Here is a 20,889-nt window from a genome sequence, read left to right on the forward strand (position 1 = left end):
AAATATTCCATATGCTCGTGGATAATGGTACTGGCTGAGGATCTGTGGATAGAGAAAGCAAGCCCACACCTATTCTTGTCCAATGTGTTTATTCTTCGCAAAATGAATGGCTACCCCTTCCAGGGTATCCAAAGTAATTAACCTGTTATCAAGCGGTTGCTTGGGCTCTTGGAGAAGTTGTACCATGCTGGGCATCCAGTGCTGGTTTCTTTTATGAAAAGGTTGGACATTCGGTCGTTGCAACAGTTAGACCAGCCTTGTTACGTGGGACCCAGGCTGTTGCATCCACATAGCTTCCATCCCTGCTACCATGACAATTTCATTCATTTGCCCATCAAGCAAGCAATGGAGTGGCTGATGACAGAGGGCCCATCACCGGATGATATGTGGTTTATTAGTGCCTCTTCTATGATGGATGTTCTCTGATATGCATTAGCATATGAAATAAAGGTCTTCGCACTCTGCGCCCACTTCAACTGCATGGCTTTACCCTAATCCTCACTGTCTACCATTGTCCCCCCAGTCTTCCAAGCTCTCTGCTTCCAGACCCCTGACCAGATGGTCAAGCTATCCAGCATTGCCCATGAATCCCTGTGTTCTCATTTCTTCGCAGGCAAAGTGGCTGACTGAGGCGGCAGTGCAGCCTCTGTTCATTTCCAGCTTTCACCAACAAACCCAATCGAGCCATTTGTGAATCCGTCTCAGGCTTTTCCCTCTTGCATCACCTGATCATTGAGAGGGGAGATGAGCGGCGGTGTCCCGGTAAATGTGTAACAACCAGCTTACTGAAAAAAAGGAAAAAAATATGTGATTTGCAGCATTGGCTCACTTTCGTGGGAGAAATACTTCTACTGTGGTCGGTTTCCAACTATCCACGGGATGTCAGCGGGATGGCAACATTCCTGAAAATTTAACAACGAGCTCGCGCGAGCTGGTACGAACTGGCTCCAGCATACCATTACAGCTGAGGGAGGGGTGGTGTAGACCGGGGGCGGATGATTGAGCTACATGCCCGCTTCCCGCTCTGGCAGTTTTGTGCTTTCTGGTTTTATTGACGTCCAGTCCTAAAGGTTCCTCTTCCACCTGGGCCCATCCCACTCTATGGTTTGGAGAAAGTCATAGAACCTAGCTCACGAGGAGCAGTTCTAGTGTCATGGTCACTTGATGTTCTATGATAAGGTACCTGTCTCTGTTGGGGCCTGATAGTACTCCCAAAGCTGTTTTGTGAAAGGTGTTCAACTCTCTGTCATAGTTGATAGGGTTTTGATCCAGAATCCTATGGATCCACATTGTGATTCTCCAATTGTAGTTATGTAAAATCCATGTGACATCTCTTTCCATCACTGATATCCCTAACGTCATAGGATCTGCTGAGCGGTATGGCCCAGAAGGCTAGCTGTTTGCCCTCCAGCCTGGACCCGTGGCAGAATCCTTTCCAGCTGTGTGACACAGGCTCCAGGCTCTGAGCTATCAGCACAGAGCCCAACACGGGGCTTGAACTTGTAAACCACGAGATCATGACCCGGGCTAAAGTCGGATGCTTAACCGACTGAGCCACCCAGGTGCCCCGGAGTGTATTGTGCATGATGGCGAGGAGGGGATGTCCCCGCATAGCGAAGATCACTAGACTCTAAAAAATTACTTATGGGGCAGGCTCCTGAATCTTTTAAGGTTTGCCTCCCTCAAGAGTGCATGTGAATTACCAAGGCCTCCAAACTCCCAGCCACTCATTTATTTGGTCTCACTAGTATGATGGCACCAATTTCCCAGACCAGTGTGATATTCTGTGGGAGGTCCAGCTGGTTCATGTCTCCTTAGGCTCTGTTATAACAGAGGACAGCAGAGTTAACACAGCACTGGGGCAGGTCTATAAATGGAAACTGTTGCGTACTCCAAAGGAATGTGAATTCTGATTCTTGTTTTGATAGGGATAGAAAAAGGGTGGATTTGCCAGATCACTGCCACATGTCACATACCTGAGTCCATGCTAATCTGCTCTGGCAGAGGTAACACACCTGACACAGCAGCTGCCATTGGGGACGCTATTAATTAGGTTTGCGGTAGTCAATTGCCATTTTCCAGAATCTGGCTGGATTTTTCAGCGTCCAGACCAGTAAGTTAAATGGGGGTATGATGCAGACTCCCACCCATCCATCTTTCAGATCTTTAAGGGAAGCAACAATTTTTACCTTCTTTCTCTCGTTTCTTTTTAATGTGGCAAAATATATACAACATGATGGTTGCCATTTTAACCATTAAGTATATGGTTCGGTGGTATTAAGTGTGTTCACATTGTTGTGCATATACTCATCTCTAGAAAGGTTTCGTGTTTCAAATGGAAACTCTGTACTCATTAAACAAGAAATTCCCATTTCTACCTCTCCCCAGCCCCTGACAACCACCATGTTACTTTCTGACTCTATGAACTTGACCACTCTAGGCACCTCACATGAGTGGAATCATATAATACATGTCCTTTGGAGCGGGGAGGGGCAGGGGGAGAGAGAGAGAGAGAATCTTAAGCAGGCTCTATGCCTAGCACGGAGGGGGTCTGATGCGGGGCTCGACGCGGGGCTCAACGCGGGGCTCCATCTCACAGCCATGAGATCACGACCTGAGCTGAAATCAAGAGTCATTAACCAACTGAGCTACTCCATTTTACATTCTCAACAGCAGTGCACAAGGTTTCCAATTTCTTCACATCCTTGCCAATATTTGTTTTATTTGTCATAGTAGCCATCCTAATGGGTGTAAAAGTGGCTTCCCACTGTGTGTTTTTTTTTTCTTTTAACATTTTATTTATTTATTTTGAGAGAGACAGAGACAGCATGAGTAGGAGAGGGGCAGAGAGAGAGAGAGGGAGAGAGAGAATCCCAAGCAGGTTCCTAGCTGCCAGCACAGAGCCCAACGTGGGCCTTGAATTCACGAAACCACAAGATCATGACCTGAGCTGAAACCAAGAGTCGGACACTTGGTGTCCCTCCCAGGTGACCCTCCCATTGTGGTATGAATTTACATTTCCCTAATGACTAGTGATGTTGAGCATCTTTACATGTACTTATCGGTCATCTGTGTATCTACTTTGGAGAAATGTCTATTAAAATCCTTTCCCCATTTTCGGGGCGCCTGGGTGGCTCAGTCGGTTAAGCGTCCGACTTCAGCTCAGGTCACGATCTTGCGGTCCGTGAGTTCGAGCCCCGCATCCGGCTCTGGGCTGATGGCTCAGAGCCTGGAGCCTGCTTCCGATTCTGTGTCTCCCTCTCTCTGCCCCTCCCCCGTTCATGCTCTGTCTCTCTCTGTCTCAAAAATAAATAAAATGTTAAAAAAAAATTTTAAATCCTTTCCCCATTTTCAAAAAAATGTTTATTTTTGAGAAAGGGAGGGGGAGGGGCAGAGGCTATGAAGTAGATTCCCTGCTAACAGGAATGAGCCCACCTCGGGGCTCAAACTCTCGAACTGTGACATCATGACCCAAGCCGAAGTCGGAAGCTCAACTGACTGAATCACCCAGGTTCTCCTGAATCCTTTATTTATTTTTAAAGTAAGCTCAGTGGACTGAGTCACCCAGGTTCTCCTGAATCCTCTACTTATTTTTAAAGTAAGTTGTTTTTCTTGTTTCCCTAGGTTAATTTTGTGACTGTTTTCTATTCCTTATGGTTTTTTCTTTATTTCTTTTTTCACCTGTTCTTTTGCTTGCCTTCCATGGTTTAAATTGAGCATTTTATATAATTCTATCATATCTCCTCTCTTTATTTAAAAAATTTAAAAAAATGTTTATTATTTATTATTGAGAGACAGAGTGAGAGCGGGGGAGGGGAAGAGAGAGGGAGGGAGACACAGAATCTGAAGCAGACTCCAGCCTGTCAGCACAGAGCCCAATGCGGGGCTCAAACCCACGAACCATGAGATCATGACCTGGACTGAAGTCGGACGCTTAGCCTACTGAGCCACCCAGGTGTCCCTATTGTATCTCCTGCCTTAACGTGTTCCTTACACTTAAATTTAGTTGTTGCCATGCACACCCTCTTGGCTCCTGCAGGTACCTGTTAGCTAGGTCTTACAGCCTTTGTGGGACAGGGTCACTTTCCAATATTATCAACCCTAAGATGTCCCTGGAATATCATATGTTGTGACTTCACTTTATTGCCTAGTAGTCAGCAGGGGAAGTGGGGGTATATCCTGAGAGAAGTGCATTATTATCCCTCAGACAGGAGGCCTGTCACTAATTCACAAGCAAGGGCCACTAGCTTTTAATAGGGAGGAGTGGGGCATTTGGGCAGTCTCAGCAGGTTGAAGGGAATTTAGAAATTCAACATTGTTCAGGTGTATCAACCTAAGTGCCCCCATCCCATGGGTCACAGTTCCACTCTTTCCCTACCGGGGCCCTGCCTTTGACATATCACGTCTGCCTAAGTTGAGAGTTTAATCTTTGCAAGTTTCCACTTGGCTTTCTGTACTGTCAGGTTTAAGTCCTGGGACTGGTCCTCAGTGTTCTCTGCCTTCCCACTGCAGGAGATGAGAACTTCTTTATATGCTCCCAGAAGGTCTTCTGGTGTTCACACTTCACTTTGCATTGCACATCTACCACTCTAATCATTGATTATCTCTCCAAAGCATCAACTCCATTTAGCAGTAGCCATCACATCCTATATGTTTACAGTTACTATTTCCCTCATATTTTGACAGCAATGCATGTTCTTTCACTATATACCACAGGCTCTTTCCCAGTACACCATGGGCAAAACTTTTAACAATTGCCCTGTTTTCTCGTGGTAGCTATGTTCTACCCATCAACACTGATTCATTGTGGGCCGGTGACCAGTGGCCAACTTCAAAATGCAACCACGGCGTCTGCTTTCTAGGACCGTTCCCGGCACCAAATCTTTTCGAGTGGGTTCCATGAAAAGTAAACTCTGGGGGCGCCTGGGTGGCTCAGTCGGTTAAGCCTCCGACTTCAGCTGAGGTTGTGATCTCATGGTTTGTAGATTCGGGCCCTGCGTGAGGCTCTGTGCTGACAGCTCGGAGACTGGGGCCTGCTTCGGATTCTGTGACTCCCTCTCTCTCTGCCCTTCTCTCTCTCTAAAATAAATAAATATTAATTTTTTTTTTTAAAAAGTAAACTCTGAAGCAAAGATCAATGTTCAGGAAGTTTATTAAGGAGTACACTTAGGACCAACACCGGTGGAAGGGAAGAGAGGACAGCAGGATCAGACAGTGAAAAAGATGGGCTGTGATGCTTTTGCATAATGCAAGATTTGACTGGCCTTTGTCCCTGGTTCCTGAGAGGTAACTTCTAAACCCTTGGAATTTCCCAAGTGATAGGACTGTTTTTGCCATTTATGGTGGGTCTTTAGACCACACTTGAGTTTGCTAATAAGATGGTTCAGGGTGAGGGCTGGTCATGCCAGAAAGACAAACCCTGCGATTAAAAGGTTGAGGTTTTGAGGGGCGCCTGGGTGGCTCAGTCGGTTACGTGGCCGACTTGGGCTCAGGTCATGATCTCACCCATTTGTGGGTTCGAGCCCTGCATCCAGTTCTTTGCTGCCAGCTTGGAGCCTGGAGCCTGCTTCAGATTTTGTGTCTCCCTCTCTCTCTGCCCTTCCCCTCCCCCCCCCCCCCGCCACTCTGTCTCTTTTAAAAATAAACATTAAAAAGAATTAAAAAAAAAAAAGTTTGAGGCTTTGAGCCTCTTGACATCAGCCCAACCTCCTGGCCTTTAGGGAGGAGAAAAGGGGCTGGAGATTAAGTTCAATCATGGGGCTAATGATTCAATCAATTATGGCTACAAAATGAAACCCCAGTAAAAACTCTGGATACTGAAACTTGGTGGAGCTTCCTGGTTTGTGAATACATTAACGTGCTGGGAGTGTGATGTGTCCTAATTCCACAGGCAGAGGGTACAGAAGCTCTGGGTTCAGGACCCTCCCAGACCTCATGCTATTTCTTCATCTGACTGGTCCTAATTCGTATCCTTTATAATAAAATTGTACTCATAATGATAGTGCTTTCCTGAGTTCTGTGAGTCATTGTAGCAAACTAGTGAACCTGAGGGAGTTGTGGGGGAACCTGAATTTGCAGCCAGTTAGTCAGAAGTGCAGGTGGCCTGGGCCCCCTGAACTTGTGGATGGCATCTGGAGCAAGGCCAGTCTTGTTGAGGACTATACTCCTAACTGTGGGGTCTGAGCTAACTCTCTGGGTGGTTACCAACCGAACCGTATTGCGGTACAGAAGATGCCATTATAACAACAGCCCCAGATGACCTCGCAGGGAGCTCTGAGACTCTGGAGCTCACAGTTGTCCCAAGTTAGGAAGAAGGACGAGGCGCATATACTTCCACACTGTATTCAAAATGCCATTGGGGACCTTCCCTTAGCCAATGAGCTTCCTGAAAGGAGCTGACAGCTAAAGGATGTCTGCAGGTAGCCTTCTTGGGAACTGAGGGATGTCTTTCACTCTTGGCAGGATTTCCATGGCCAATCATAGTGCCGACTACACTTTGCAACCATTTCTATCCATTAAGTGGTGGAGAGAGGACAGGGTGATTAAAGGCAGTACTGAAGATTCTTGCAAATTAGTAGGCATTTTGCTGCTAAAGAGAATCCAAAGCGGGGGATTTGTGGCAACTGATCCTGGCAATTGCTCGAGGGTGATCATACTGTCTTCGCACTTAAAACTTTATGATGCCCTCCTGTTGCTCTTGGGAAGGATAAAGTCTCCACGTCCTTAGCAAAACCCCTCAGGCTCTGCATGATGTGGTCCCTTCTTGGATCTGCAGGATCATGTCTTCCTCATCTTGTTGCAGTCGTTTGTTCGGTCTATGGATTGCATCTGACCTTTGAAAGTTTTGGGGCCTTTGCACAGGCTGTTTTCTCTGTTTGGAATGCTTTCCTCTTTTTGCCTGACCAATTTGTACCCGTTTTTTAGGTCTTTGTTTACATGTCTTTTTCTCAGGTCTCCCCTAACACTCATTCTGGTCAGAACCACTTGTTATATGTGTGCAGAGCACCTGTCCCCTTTAGATGGCCCTTTTAGCGCTTATCAGAGCTTTAACAAATGACAGGTATTTTCGTACGTAGCTGTTTAATGCCTCTCTTCCTTTGATAAGTGTTACGAAGGCAGGAGCTATGACTATTTTGTTCTGTCTAGTCTCCCCAGGACTAAACTCAGTGCCTGACATGGGGGTTTAATAAACACTCATTGAGTGAGTAAGTACATGAAGTAATTAAGATAGACAATAGTGATGCAGTGTAGCGGTTAATAGTGTGGCTCTGTAGTCAGGCTGGGTTCAAATCTTCCAAATCCTAACTTGTCTACCCAGAGCCCTGTAAATGAGTCCTCCCCTTGTACAATGTAGAAAATTCAGTTTATCAGTCCACATCGAGTTTGTCAGATTCGTGGAACTTGTCCTTAATAACCAAACTCTAGGAGAACAATGTGGAATAAGAATACCTACTTAGCAGCAGCATAGCATAGCACTTAAACACAGTCTGGGAATCCCAGAATTGTGATCTTGCCCACAGTGCTTAACCCTGTCTGTGCATGTTTCCTCATCTGTAAAGGAGTCCAGCTCATAGCACCTAGCTGGAAGTTGTTGTAAGGGCCAGATAGGTTAAAATATATAAGAAACAGGGGCGCCTGGGTGGCTCAGTCGGTTAAGCATCTGACTCTTGATTTCCGTTCAGGTCATGATTTCCCAGTGGTGGGATTGAGCCCTGCATCAGGCTCCACGCTATCAGCCCAGAGCCTGCTTGAGAATTTCTCTCTCCCTTTCTCTGCCCCTCCCTGGCTCGCTCTCTCTCAAATAAATAAATGAACTTAAGAAAATATTTATAGACGTGAAACAGTGTCTGGTACGCATTAAGTTCTTTATATGCATTTGCTATTTTCATTATCGTTAATTTAGGTTGGAAGACATCTCTGACTGGACATTTGGAGCTGGTTAGTTGCATAAGACGTTCCCTCCAGGTGAATAAATTCATGCCACAGACAAATAATAGATCAAAGGTTTGTCTAGTAGATAAAGAGTTGGTGTAAAGGAAATATTTCCTGGCATTTCCAGGAAGCTCTAGGGACCTGGTGGGTGGCTCTTCTCTCTTCTAGGGCCAGTTGTATCTAAAAATCCAAGGTAGAACATCTAGGCACAGGACTCTGCCCCTCCTTCCAAGCAGTGTAAACGTTCTGGCAGATTTTGGCTTTTTGTTCCCCTTATTATAGATTCCAGAAAGGCCACTATCTTTTGGTAGGTATGGCTTTTCTTCATTCAGATTACAACACAATTGATTAGGTTATCTTTTTCTTTCAGTACAACCTAGGACCAAGGCAGAAGCATCACTGTCTTGATTTCAGATCCTCCTTCACCAGGTCTCCTTGCACATTTAAGACAGGCTGATTCTCTTAGGGTGGATAGAATTCCAACTTTTCCATCATTATTTCTCCAAAATTTTAAAGTACTTAATGGTAGCCTTCAAACTGGGAAACACATATGCTCTGGGTGCAGAGACCCACAAAAGTCATAAAAGTCATTTCACCCCAACAGTTTTCTATGGCTTTCGGATAGCTATTATGGCCGTATGACTTATCTTCCCCAGGCTCAGTGTTCACATCTATTAACACCTACCTTGCAGTGTCACTGTAAAAATGAGGACAGAAGTAGGGTTAACACTGTGGAATCCCATAATAGGCACACAGGGGGTAAAAAAAGCAAATTACGCCTTTACTGCCCGTTTCCTCTATTCTGGGAAAAGACATACATACAAACAAAATATAGATTGAATACAGGCCGCCCGTGCTAGTTTAAAAAAAAAAAAGGGCAAAATGGATCACGGAGAGTTTTGACATTTTCTCACCTCAGTTTCCCTGACATAATTGAAAGGGGTCTGGTCAGTGGCTGCAAGTTCTTTTAGATTTGGAGTTATAAAATACTGGGTTCCAAATTTGGCTCTGCCCTGTTTTTGCTGTTATGATCTTGATTAGTTTCTTAACCTCTCATGGTGTCAGACTCCCCTAAAGCCAGGATAATGGAGACGGATAAAATTTCCTAAGCAGGACTAGACTGTCTCCTCTCTGAATTTCCCAAATCAGAAGGGCAGGAAGGCCATAGTACATACACCTCTGAGCAGCCGCACCGTTGGCGGACAGAGCTCTCAGGAGGGAGGAAGCCGCCAAGGCGGAAGGAGGGCGGGCCTGGGATTCCCGCCTACGATGCGTGCGCGCGCACCAGGCACGCATGCACGCATAGCACGCACAGCACGCTGCGGAAGCGCGCGCGCAGGCCCAGCCCTCGCCGCCGCCGCCATTTTAGCTCCTGGTTCCGGCCGCACGGTGTAGGCTGTTGTAGCGGGAGGGGTGGGGGTCCTCCAGAGTTAAGTAGCTGCCCTCGACTGTACCAATACAGCCGCCAGCTTCTTTTTCTTCTTCCTTCAAATCCGCGCGCTTGCAGAGTCCGAAGATGTCCAAGCGGCACCGGTTGGACCTGGGGGAGGATTACCCCTCCGGCAAGAAGCGTGCGGGGACCGATGGGTAAGCCAGGCCGGGGGCGCGAGGCAGCGGCTCGGGCTTTGTTGGGGTCCCCGCGGAGAGCGGGCCAGGGCCGGCCTAGCCACGTCGGCCCTGGAGCCCGACGCTTTGTTTCCCTCTGGGCTTGGCTCACTAGCGGCGGGTCGGGGAAAGCGGCGCCACTCCCGGTGTTCGGCTGGGCAAGGGCGCGGGGAGATGTGTGGTGCGGCCGCCGCCCGGCCCAATCGGGAGGGTGGAGAGGCCTGCGTGGCCACGAGGGCGCCTCCTCCCCGGGCCGAGCCAAGCAAGAGTCACTTCGAGGGGAGCAGCCGGGAGGAACCGCGGACCTCGTGGCCTGGGTTCCCGGTTAAGGCCTGGAGAGGGTGGGGGAGGGCGCGGCGGGAGTATTCCCTTCCAAGGGCACCAGGTATTTCTCAGGCCGAGCGACCGCGGAGAGGACCTTGCCGGGGGGGGGGGGCGGCTGGGTACCTCGCAAGGAGAAACGCGGAGGCCAGAAAGTGAGGGAAGCGCGTGGATTCTTGTGTAGGTTGGGATGGGGGTGGCGGGAGTTGAGTGAGGCGTGCGGACGAGTTCTCGGGGGAAGGGAGAGTAGAGGGCCTGCGGGGGAAAGGAAAATGTGGAGTATACCTGATGGGCAGGAGGGCTGGTGGTTTGCAGCCACTGCATTTGTAGTTTGGCGGGAGAGCTTGTGTCTCGGTCCATTCAAACACTTCAAAGTAGATACTAGGCAAACTTCCGCTCTCTGCGTACGCTCCCGCCATCTCCTTTATTTCCTGCTTTGGCTAAAACTGGTTGTTGGGCATCCCTGGGATGGGAATTAGAAGGCATTCCCCCCCCCCTCCCCCCAAGAAGTTCTCGTTTTCTGCCCCTCTGCTAGTAGTTTTCGAAACAGGCAGACACCTTTCAAAACGTTTTTTAGTATTTATGGCAAAATGTCGCCCGTGGGGAGGTTGTTGGGGAGTTGAAATACAGACTCGTGATGGTTCCGATTGCTTTCCCTTCGCATTTTCTGAAAGCTACAGAGGAATTTAACAGTTGACTTTAGCAATTTCATCAAAATCGTTTCTTGTCCAGTGTGTGTTTTCATTCCTGAAGTTCAGAGATTTATTTGGATAATTCAGGCTAGAACACAAAAGTCTGAGTGTCCAAATACTTTTCACAATTTTATCCTTGCGTATGTGGAGAGAGCGTAAAGAATCACTGTGTCAAGCCATCTATGTAACTTCTGTGAATTTTTGTCCGCCCAAAGTTCTTCATTTGGATTGGTTTCCAGGTGTCTGTTCAGTGTCTGGAGTATAAGCCAGGGTAGGGTGTACTTTTTGATACCTTCCCCTGTTGAATGTGGAAAGCAGAAGTATGTAACATTTTAATCTTGTAGTTTTTTTAGTTTTACAATGTTAGACACTCGTTTTCTCTGTTTTTAGGCTATTTTCTTTTTAGGATCTCTCCTCCCCTGCCCCCAGCAAAACTTTAGCACTTTTGGGTTATAGTGTTACAGACTCCTTAGAGCTGGAAGTGACTTTGAAGAGTATAATCAGCTTCACTCAAGGGATGAGAGATGGAGACTCCGTTAGGGTGGCTTGGGCTCTTAGTGTGTAGCTGGATCTGGAACCTTGATCTTTTCATTCTCACTCTTGGCCATTTTCTTTACAGCACAGACCATGGCTGTAGTTAAGTCAATGCAGCCTATCTTAATGACATTTGTAACGGGTTGTAAAGTAGGGAGCACTTGGTTCTTGGTTCCTGTGAAGTAAAAATAAATTGCATCGCCTGGCTAAGATGCAACTGATGTCTCTCACAAGAGTTCACGTTGGAACAAAATACACTGGGATGCAGTGAATTCATTTATTCATATTTGTGTGTATGTGCACCATTTAAATGCTTTTCTTGAGATGAGTGGTTCCATGGTACATATAGAGCTGCTCCCTTTCTCTTGCAAAACAGATACGCTCCGTAAAAATGTGGACGTTTTTGGGTCTGCGATGGTGACCCTATGATTCTCTTGGATGTTACAGGACATCTACCTGTCGGTGAAGGAGAGTTCTTTGGAATAAAGCCCAAGTTCTGAGATATTCTGGAGAGAAGTTTCTGTACGCATTTCTGTATCACTTCTCACAGAACTAATTTTCGTTAACAGTGGGTTACAATGTTTGATAGTGCTTGGGTTCCCCCCTCCCCCCCCAATTGGATAATTTTAAAAGTTAACTTGTGTTGACTGCCGTGGAGTCTTGAAGGGTTTTTTGTTTTTGGTCCTAATAGTTATTATTAGCAAGTGGCTTTATCTAAGGGAATAATAGGCTTGTCAGTCTTACGAACTCCACTGCTGAAAATGGCTGGCCCATTTCCCCAGAGAAGGAAGGTAATTTGGTGGAAGATTTCATTTAGATTCAAGTTCCCAAACTGTATTTGGCATTATTTAGTCTTGCTGTATTTTATTTGGAAATCAAGTACAAAAGTTGAAGGTTTCTGTTACATAGTGACCTTATTACTGCTTTTTTCATCATCCCACGTTTTCTATAATAATATAAAATTATTACCAAAAAAGACAACTGAAGTATGGAGAAAACTTCACGAACATAGGGACATTATCCATTTTGATGTTTGTTTCAGAGATTACTTCCTTAAAAAAACATTTTTTTTTAACGTTTATTTTGTGTGAGATGGCATGAGTGGAGGAGGGTCAGAGAGAGAGGGAGACTGAGAATCCCAAGCAGGCTCTGCACTGTCAGTGCAGAGCCGGATGCGGGCGTGAACTCACGAATTGTGAGACATGACCAGAGCTGAAGTCAAGACTCCGATGCTTAACCGACTGAGCCACCCAGGCCCCCCAGAAATTACTTCCTAATTGTGGACAAGTGAAACAAATAAAACATGGGTAGAATACATAACTGTGCTCCCCAAAGGATTCTGGGTGCTTTGTATGTATAACCACATTTTCACTGCAGTCCTTTGATGAAAGTGAGGTTTTAAGTCACTTGCCCCAGGGAACAGAAGAAATGTCTATACTTAAAGATACAAAGAAAAGGCAGAAACTTCTCTGAAATCTTCATCCTCCTGTTTAACCCCTTGATGAGCATTGTATTTAGTCTTTGCATGGTTATTCACAAATATAAGTTGTAATATTTATTACCAGTGGGATGTTTCAATATTGGTTGTTTTTGCGTTTTGGTTTTTATTTACTAAGAAATGTGTCAAACAATAGAATAGATATACATTATCCTTTTCACTGGCTCTGTAATATTCTACTTGTAAAGGGGTATCATGACTTGTCTGCCCTGTTTCCTGTTTGTTGGTGTTTAGGTAGTTTCCCAGTCTTCATTATTTTACAAGTGAAAAGATTATTGATATGTATACATACATGTTTGTGCACTTCTGTCCTTAGGAGAACTTCCAGAAGTGAGATTGCCAGATAAAAAAGAATGCTTATTTAAAATATTCTGATTTTAATAATCCGTTGACATCTTACAAGCAGTTCTTGTTATTTCATGTGGAATTTTCACATGGTATTGTAAATTAAAAAACAAACTTTAATGATAAGCATATTTATTGGGCATTTACTGTGTTCAGGCACAATTTTAAGCACACTGCGTATATTATTTAATTTTTGCAATACTGCACAAGACATATGAGTAGCCACATTTTACAAAGAAGTAACTGTGGTCATACTGTTAGCTTAAGTGCTGAGCCAGGGCAGTGGCTCAGACATTTAAGAAACAGGTGCTTCACGACTGTGTCATACTGTGTCTACCTGCCAGTACTGTGGCTGTGTGATCAATAAGCACTGTTTTTTACTCAGGTTTTTAAACATTACTCTTATCTCAATGAGTAAATCTTTGTGCCAACAAAACTCCTGTATAATAAAAGTGCTTGTTTAAAAAAAGAAGACATGCATGTACTTGGTAGTCTACACATTATTTATGAAGCAGCGGGTTTGAGAGTCCTCCCTAGCTGACTTAATTTTTATCCTCCCTCCACCATTGAAAGTAGGTAGTTTGAATCATAGGCAGCATTTCAAGATGATTGAATTTACCTTCTGCATCCTTCCTGTTGCTTTCTTTCTTTTTTAAATTACGTATATACACACACACACATATGTGTGTGTGTGTGTGTGTGTGTGTATATATATATATATATATATATTTAATTTATTTTGAGAGAGACAGAGAGCACGGTAGGGGAGGAGCAGAGAGAAGGAGAGACAGAATCCCAAACAGGCTCTGTCCGCTCTGTCAGCACAGAGCCTGATGCAGGGCTTGAACTCACAAACCTTGAGATCAGGACCTGAGCTGATATCAAGAGTTGGATGCTTAACCGACTGACTGAGTGGCCCAGGCGCCCCTCTTTTTAAAATTTTTTAATGTTTGTTTATTTTTGAGAGAGGGACTGAGCACGAGTGGGGGAGGGGTAGAGAGAGAGGGGGAGACACAGAATCTGAAGCAGGCTGCAGGCTGTGAGCTGTCAGCACAGAGCCCAATGCGGGGCTTGAACCCACGGAGTGCGAGATCACTACCCGAGCCCAAGTTGGCCACCCAACCGACAGCCATCCAGGTGTCCCACTTCCTGTTGCTTTCTTATTTTATTACTATTTTATTAATACTTCTTATTTTGCAGGTTAGTAAATTGAAGCTTATACCTTGCCAGTGGTGTCTTTACTTCCATATCTTAGCAGTTAAATCTTGTGTCCTTAGAATGTATTTTATGCTTCCTATGCTATATTTATTTTTGGTAATGAAGTTTCTGATGAAATAGGCCCTCGAAAAACATTTTTGTATCGCTGTTAACAAGGTGATATGATTTACTTTGTCAGTCACTTTCCATCCCCCGTATTTTAATAACTCTTGAAAGATTAGGTCCATATGTTAAGTGCCTGGTACTGTGCTAGGAGTATAGTGGAGTTCATTAAACTTCTATTTTTGTCCTGTGTCTCTTGTTGGTCAGGTAATGGTCTTCTGTCACACCCTGCCCCCCCCACCTCTAGAGTACTAGAAACATGAATCCTTTGCATTTAGACCAGATCGTTCTTTAAAGGTTCTTTTATGTTCTGTGACCTTTTAGATACCTGGTCTTTGAACCATTCATGGCTACGGTGCTTCTCATTTTGCTGGGCATATTACTGTGTCAAAGTTACAAACTTTCCCATTTACATTCAGGGCAATATGCTTATTTAATTAATGAGCACCTGAGACCAGAGGCAGAATGCGGAAAGCAAAGAAAGGATGGTTGATGGCATATTTCAAAGATAGGGTAGGGAGCTGAGTTCTGAGACTTAATTTTGTGTGTTTACTAGGTTATCCTTGGGGTTCTTTTTCCCTTTGATTTTCTTTTTCTTTGTGCCAAATGGGATGAAAGGCTTCAATCCTAGCTTGTTACCTCCTGTGATTCTGGAGGTGAACACTGGGATGGGAGAAGGGAGAATCGCTTTTCATGTATATATTTTGTATGTATATGAAAAGTATAAATGGGTATATGAAAGTATATATACATATGAAATGTGTGTATGTATGTTTGCACATAATAAAACTTTTCTGCCTGTGTAAATTCCTGTGCAATTCAATTATATTTTAGGGAGGACGACATAAAATATAATTGGTCTCCTTTCTGTAGTTGGGAAACCATCCTAACTTGCTGGGTCTAGCATTTTAGCTGTATACTACCAAGGGGTTTCTCTTGTCCTGCTGCTGTGCTAGAGAATGAATGGTCCTTCCTGCTTGGCTACTGATAATTGGGGTATGGGAAATTTGTATGTCTTTTGTGTCTTATGGATAAGGGATAGTGATGTGTAAGTGGCTTGTCTTCTAGCTCTGTGTTGCTTCACTATTTCAAGTCTGGATCCAAACACCTTGTGGCCCGTTTGCTATAGGATTTGTTCTGAAGTAAACAGGATTAGTCGAATAAAGAAGCAGAGATTATTTAAAAAGTATTGTATTAGGAATCATGTCTAGTAAATAGAAGTAGATACTAGAATTGAGTACTTAAAATTGACGTAGGTTTAATACAGTGGCCATCTGCAGAATTTTAACATTTTAAAAAAAATTACTGTTGTTCATTGGAGCTTGTTTTTATTGGCTATATTTCACTTGATGGATGACAAAAATATACATAGGCTTACAAAGTAATTTCAGTGTTTTGCAGTTGTTATAAAGGAGATCGTGTAGGAGTAAACAATGAAAACAAAATAATGAAAGTGTATTGATTTTAGTATTTCTTATAGAGCAAATATATGCTTATTAAACAATGTTGAGAACGTGCTGGAAAGTGTAACTTGGAAACAAACTCACCTACAGTCCTTTAATTTATATCCTGTTACATGAAAAGGAATTGTCTTTGAGTACAGAAATAGTTTTGAATTTTGAACATACTAGTCAATGCAGAAGATACCATTTCATGTAACACGAAGGAGAATCTGGGGAAGATTGTGGTATCATCCTCTTTTTGCTTTATTTACCTCTACCTTTTCCCCACCTTGCCCTCAGTTTTTAACTTCTGCTGTCCTATTTAAGAAGGGATTTTACCTTACTCGAGTCTGAGTTCTTGTGTTATCTCAGCTGGTGACTAACGGTTGTAGAAAGAGGCCGTCCCTTAACAAAATTAGAGGCCTCATCCTGGAGGGAAAGATGTTTATGGGTGAGGCATGGAGAATTCTTGATTATAAGGACTTTTTATTATCATTATTTCTGATACTTAAGTAATTCATTGAGTTTTTTTACATTGGTTTTATACATTTGGTTGTTGGACATTTACTTTCTTTGTGACTGTAACATTGCCAAAAACATTTTGCGTAAAATTTCAGAATCTGAATTCTAAATTTTTGTTTTTAGGAAGGATCGAGATCGTGACCGGGATCGTGAAGATCGGTCTAAAGATCGAGACCGAGAACGTGATAGAGGAGATAGAGAGCGGGAGAGGGAAAAAGAAAAGGAGAAGGAATTGCGAGCTTCGACTAATGCTATGCTTATCAGTGCTGGATTACCACCTTTAAAAGCTTCCCATTCAGCTCACTCAACCCACTCTGCTCATTCAACACATTCGACACATTCTGCTCATTCAACACACACCGGACATGCAGGACACACATCACTTCCACAGTGCATTAATCCATTTACCAATTTACCCCATACTCCTCGATACTATGATATTTTAAAGAAACGGCTTCAGCTCCCTGTTTGGGAATACAAGGATAGGTTTACAGATATTCTGGTTAGACATCAGTCCTTTGTACTGGTTGGTGAGACTGGGTCTGGTAAAACAACACAGGTGAGTTATCGTATACCATGGTATATACTGTATTGATGTTTACCGTTACTAAATGTTGCTTATTTGATTCTGGTCGTCCTTCCCATCGTCTGTCTGGTAGAACATCCTGAAGAATAATAGCTGCTTTGATGGTTAGCACTTTTCAGTGACACAGAGAGTGGGAATCCGGTAGGGAACGCCTGTTTTCCTGAGTCTAGAGGAAAATAGCAGTGCTGTTTTGTTAATATTAAGTATGGCAGAACGATGCTTTCCCACCACTTTGATCCTGGGGTAGTGCAAATTTGGAGGGACAAGTTTTGTCCATTGCTTGAGTGTAGAGATTTGAACCATTGGGGCGGTTTTGTTTTTGCTATTCTCGTTTGTTTCTTTGTTTTGTTTTGTAATTGTTTTGAACCATGTGAGGATTATCTGTGCTTAAAAAAAAAATGGAATGGCTAAATTAAAGTCTGTTTCCCCGTGCATGACCTCCATCCATCTAGTTACATCCTCCCCCCGTGTACATAGAAGTAAACACTAGTATCTTGTTAGTAACATGTCTAAGATATTTTTCAAAAATGGATGAGCCATTGTTTACTGGAGCCACGTTATAGACCCCATGCTGCTTCTAATGGTTTTCATGAGCAAGTAGATCCATATCCAAGTAGAGTACACTACTGAATGTGAACTTTTACAAATCTGATAGGTAAAGAATGGCATTTCAGTGTAATTTTTAAAAATAATTTAACGTTTATTTTGAGAGACTGAGAGATGGTGAGCAGGGGAGGGGCAGAGAAAGAGACAGAGAGAGAATCCCAAACAGGCTCTGCAGGGTCAGTGCAGAGCCTGATAACGGGGCTTAAACTCATGAAACTGTGAGATCATGATCTGAGCCGAAATCAAGACTTGGATGCATAACCCACTGAGCCACCCAGGCACCCCTGAGTGTAATTTTTCATTTGCGTTTCCTTGCTGTGAGTGAAGTGTTAATCATATTTTCATATGCTTGACTTAAAAGTTTTTAAGATACTACAAAAGTAGTCGTCCCTGGCCATTGTAGAAAATGTGGAAAATCCAGGGAGTACTGAAATGAATTTAATAAATTCATGAATTATCATGTTGTGTTTCCTGGTGGCTTGTTTTCCACGTTTATATACCTGTGCTACATGTATAGAATTAAGCATACTGCATATGCGATTACCATCTATTTTTATTTTATTTCTGTTTTTTTAAAGTTTACTTATTTTGAGAGAGACAGTGCGAGTGGGGAGGGGCAGAGAGGGAGAGGGAGAATCCCAAGCACGCGCCACGCTGCCAGCACAGAGCCCAATGCAGGACTCGAACCCATGAAACTGAGAGATCATGACCTGAGCCGAAATCAAGAGTCCGGATGCTTAACTGACAAAGCCACCCAGGTGCACCTCCCCACCTCCCGCCCCATTTTTTTATTTTATTTTTTTAAAGTTACATATGCTACAAACCTATCAATTTTGGGTAGATCATGGAGACATTTTGAAGGCTACAGTGGCAACCAGAATAGGAAGCTTTTAAAGACTGAGTCTTTAAGGTGCACCTGGGTGGCTCAGTTGGTTGGGGATCCGACTTCAGCTCAGGTCATGATCTCACAGCTTGTGGGTTTGAGCCCCACGTCGGGCTCTGCGCTGACAGCTCATAGCCCAGAGCCTGCTTCGGATTCTGTGTCTCCCGCTCTCTCTGGCCTTCCCCGTTCGTGCTCTCTGTGTCTCAAAAATAAACATTAAAAAAAAAAAAAGTTACATACGCTACAAACCTATCGATTTGGGTATATCACGGAAACATTTTGAAGGCTACAATGGGAACTGGAATAGGAAGCTTTTAAAGACTGAGCCTTTAAAATGATTTTTCTTAATAAGTGAAAGAAAACTTCTTGTGGTGATATTAGGAACTGAAACTGATTTCAGTTTCACTATTACCTTGTGAAAATTTGAATAATGTGTGAAAAGATATAATAACTCTAAACTTCTTAGTATAGTATTTTGAAGAATTACTTCAACTGGTTTATCTAGTTTGCATAGTGTTAATTTATCTGTTTAGTTAACAGTTGGATAAAGCTAGGCACTGTGTCCTATGTATGTATTACCTCACTTAAGTGTTTCAACAACCCTACAAGGAAGTTAATCACCATTTTACAGATGAGCAAAATGAGCCTTAGACTCATAACAATCTTAGAGATATAGTGGGTTGCCCTAGGTTACGTAATAGATACTTAGGTGGGCTCAGTATTTAAAACTATTCCTTTGTTATAGCCAAAGTTATATTTATTTCATGCTGCTATTTTGTGGTCTTACGTGGTTAACCTTAATTCAGAGATGAGTTTATTTAGGAGCAATTAATGTAGAAGAACATCAGTTTGAAACAAAAGGTTTGTGATTATTTGGATTAATATTTATGGGTTTTTTTGTTTTTGTGTACTTACAATGGCAGGGCATTTGGGGGATTCAAAGGGAAGCTGAAAGCTTGAATAATGAGTTGCATCCAAATGCTTTTTTCACATAATCCTATTAAAAACTTTGACTCGAAACCACTAAGAGTAGTCAGCCATTTTTGGTTATCTTTTTGTGCCTGTCAGAAAAGGAAATCCTCGAAGCAAAATCTAAACTATCGACTCTTAACTTTTGACTAAGACTCCTAATAAAGTCACTTTGCATTGCAACTTGCTACGTTCCTACTATATCCATATATAAGAGACTAAAGCTAGTTCTTTCAGTCCACGGGACCGCATGAACAAGGGCACAAGTTCAGAGAGGAGAAAGCTTTGTATACCCTGGCCAGCACATAGGGTGTGTGTGAAGAGGCAGGTGAGATGAACAGCAGGCTGAGAGCCTTAATGGATCATGCTGTAGATGGGGGAGCCATTAGAGCATTTCACTGGAGGAGAATGATAAGAATTTTTACAACAATGTTCTGTCTTTGAGAATGTTGATGACAGACTCTGTAGGAGGTAATCACAAAAATTCGACTGGATAAGGTGGTAGAATGGAGAATGACAGGTGGATTGGAGTTAGGATGTTAATACTGCTGAGGGGACATGGGAGGAATTAATAAGTATTTGGAGGAAGGGGAGAAATGGTTTTGGTTTTGAACTTCTTGAATTTGTGATACCAATGGACTGCTTCTCAGGTGGAAACGACCACAAGGTTAGGTATGGGAACTGTCATTAGGATTGTTATTTGGTGTATTCTAGGTAATGTTAGAAGTCCGAGGAGAATGAGACCAATCAGGATAATGTGTAAAATAAGACTAGAGGGTTGAGGATCGGTTTTTAGGAAGGTAGCCTCAAATGGAAGGGCAGAAGCTGAAAAGAAGGGTTGGAGCCAGTTTGAAGCCTGGTTTGAAGAAGCCTGTACCCTGCATATTTCCGTTCCTGCTTCCCTTCTTAATGCTGTTCTTAGAACTATGAATAGATGGCATTGACTGCGCCGTTTTCCAAATACTGTCTGGGAACCCTTGAAGGTCCTTGAAACTCTTTCTAAGGTCCTGGGAATTTCTGAGTTTACTTCCAGTGAAAAAAAATAATGGCAACACATCCAGAATTGAAGCCCATTAGAGAATAAAACTCTTCTAGTAAGCCAGACATTAGACATCTGCAAAAATGCAGGAACAATGTACTCTTGCTAATTTTTTCTTTTTTCTTTGGAAGATGTAATTATTTTTCATAGAAAATGTTTGTGTTAGTATAGAGTGGGCTTTTATTGTTAGGAATTAATAGTCTAACAATTTTTCAGTTTTAATTTCCTAATATAGTAAATCTATTAGTTTGGTATCCTTGGTTATTTTAAGAGTATAAAGAGGTTTTGAGATCAGAAGTTCAGAAATTGCTATATTAGTCAAAACTTTATATTTTGTTTTTAAAGTGGGAGTAAGTTATCCATTTCACTGGAGTAAATTTAAAAATCTTCTGAACGTTCTTGCCTTCAGAATTCAGAATTAGTTTTAAATAGCTTTAACTGAATGGCAAATGTTCCTTTGAATTTCATTTTGTTTGGTCTTATAAAGTACATGTTTTTGCCTGTGTAAGAAGCTTGATGAAATGAGATAAATCTATAAAACTTTGCTAGAAAGCCACTTAAACTTTGGTTTGTGGGTTTACAGGCGTAGAGAGGA

At 43.1% G+C, this 20,889-nt stretch overlaps 1 protein-coding gene and 1 long non-coding RNA gene across 3 annotated transcripts in view; one reads left to right on the plus strand and one right to left on the minus strand.

The window, feature by feature from the left end:
* Positions 1 to 627: 627 nt before the first annotated feature.
* Positions 628 to 9,283, minus strand: LOC131507758 (uncharacterized). Its single transcript, XR_009259688.1, has 3 exons — positions 9,110 to 9,283; positions 8,847 to 9,003; positions 628 to 785 (listed from the first exon to the last, which is right to left on the minus strand). It is a non-coding gene; the product is annotated as an uncharacterized LOC131507758 (long non-coding RNA).
* Positions 9,284 to 9,317: 34 nt separating this feature from the next.
* Positions 9,318 to 20,889, plus strand: part of DHX15 (DEAH-box helicase 15) — a 62,415-nt gene continuing 50,843 nt past the window's right edge. The window contains exons 1-2 of one of the 2 annotated variants that reach the window (XM_058722951.1): positions 9,318 to 9,519; positions 16,335 to 16,770. In XM_058722951.1, the coding sequence (XP_058578934.1) occupies positions 9,449 to 9,519; positions 16,335 to 16,770 (507 nt within the window). In that variant the 5' untranslated portion in view covers positions 9,318 to 9,448. The remainder of the gene's footprint in view (positions 9,520 to 16,334; positions 16,771 to 20,889) is intronic. The other variant, XM_058722952.1, reaches the window with a different exon arrangement.

Source organism: Neofelis nebulosa, chromosome 3 (genome assembly GCF_028018385.1).
Source record: "Neofelis nebulosa isolate mNeoNeb1 chromosome 3, mNeoNeb1.pri, whole genome shotgun sequence".
Taxonomy (NCBI): Eukaryota; Metazoa; Chordata; class Mammalia; order Carnivora; family Felidae; genus Neofelis; species Neofelis nebulosa.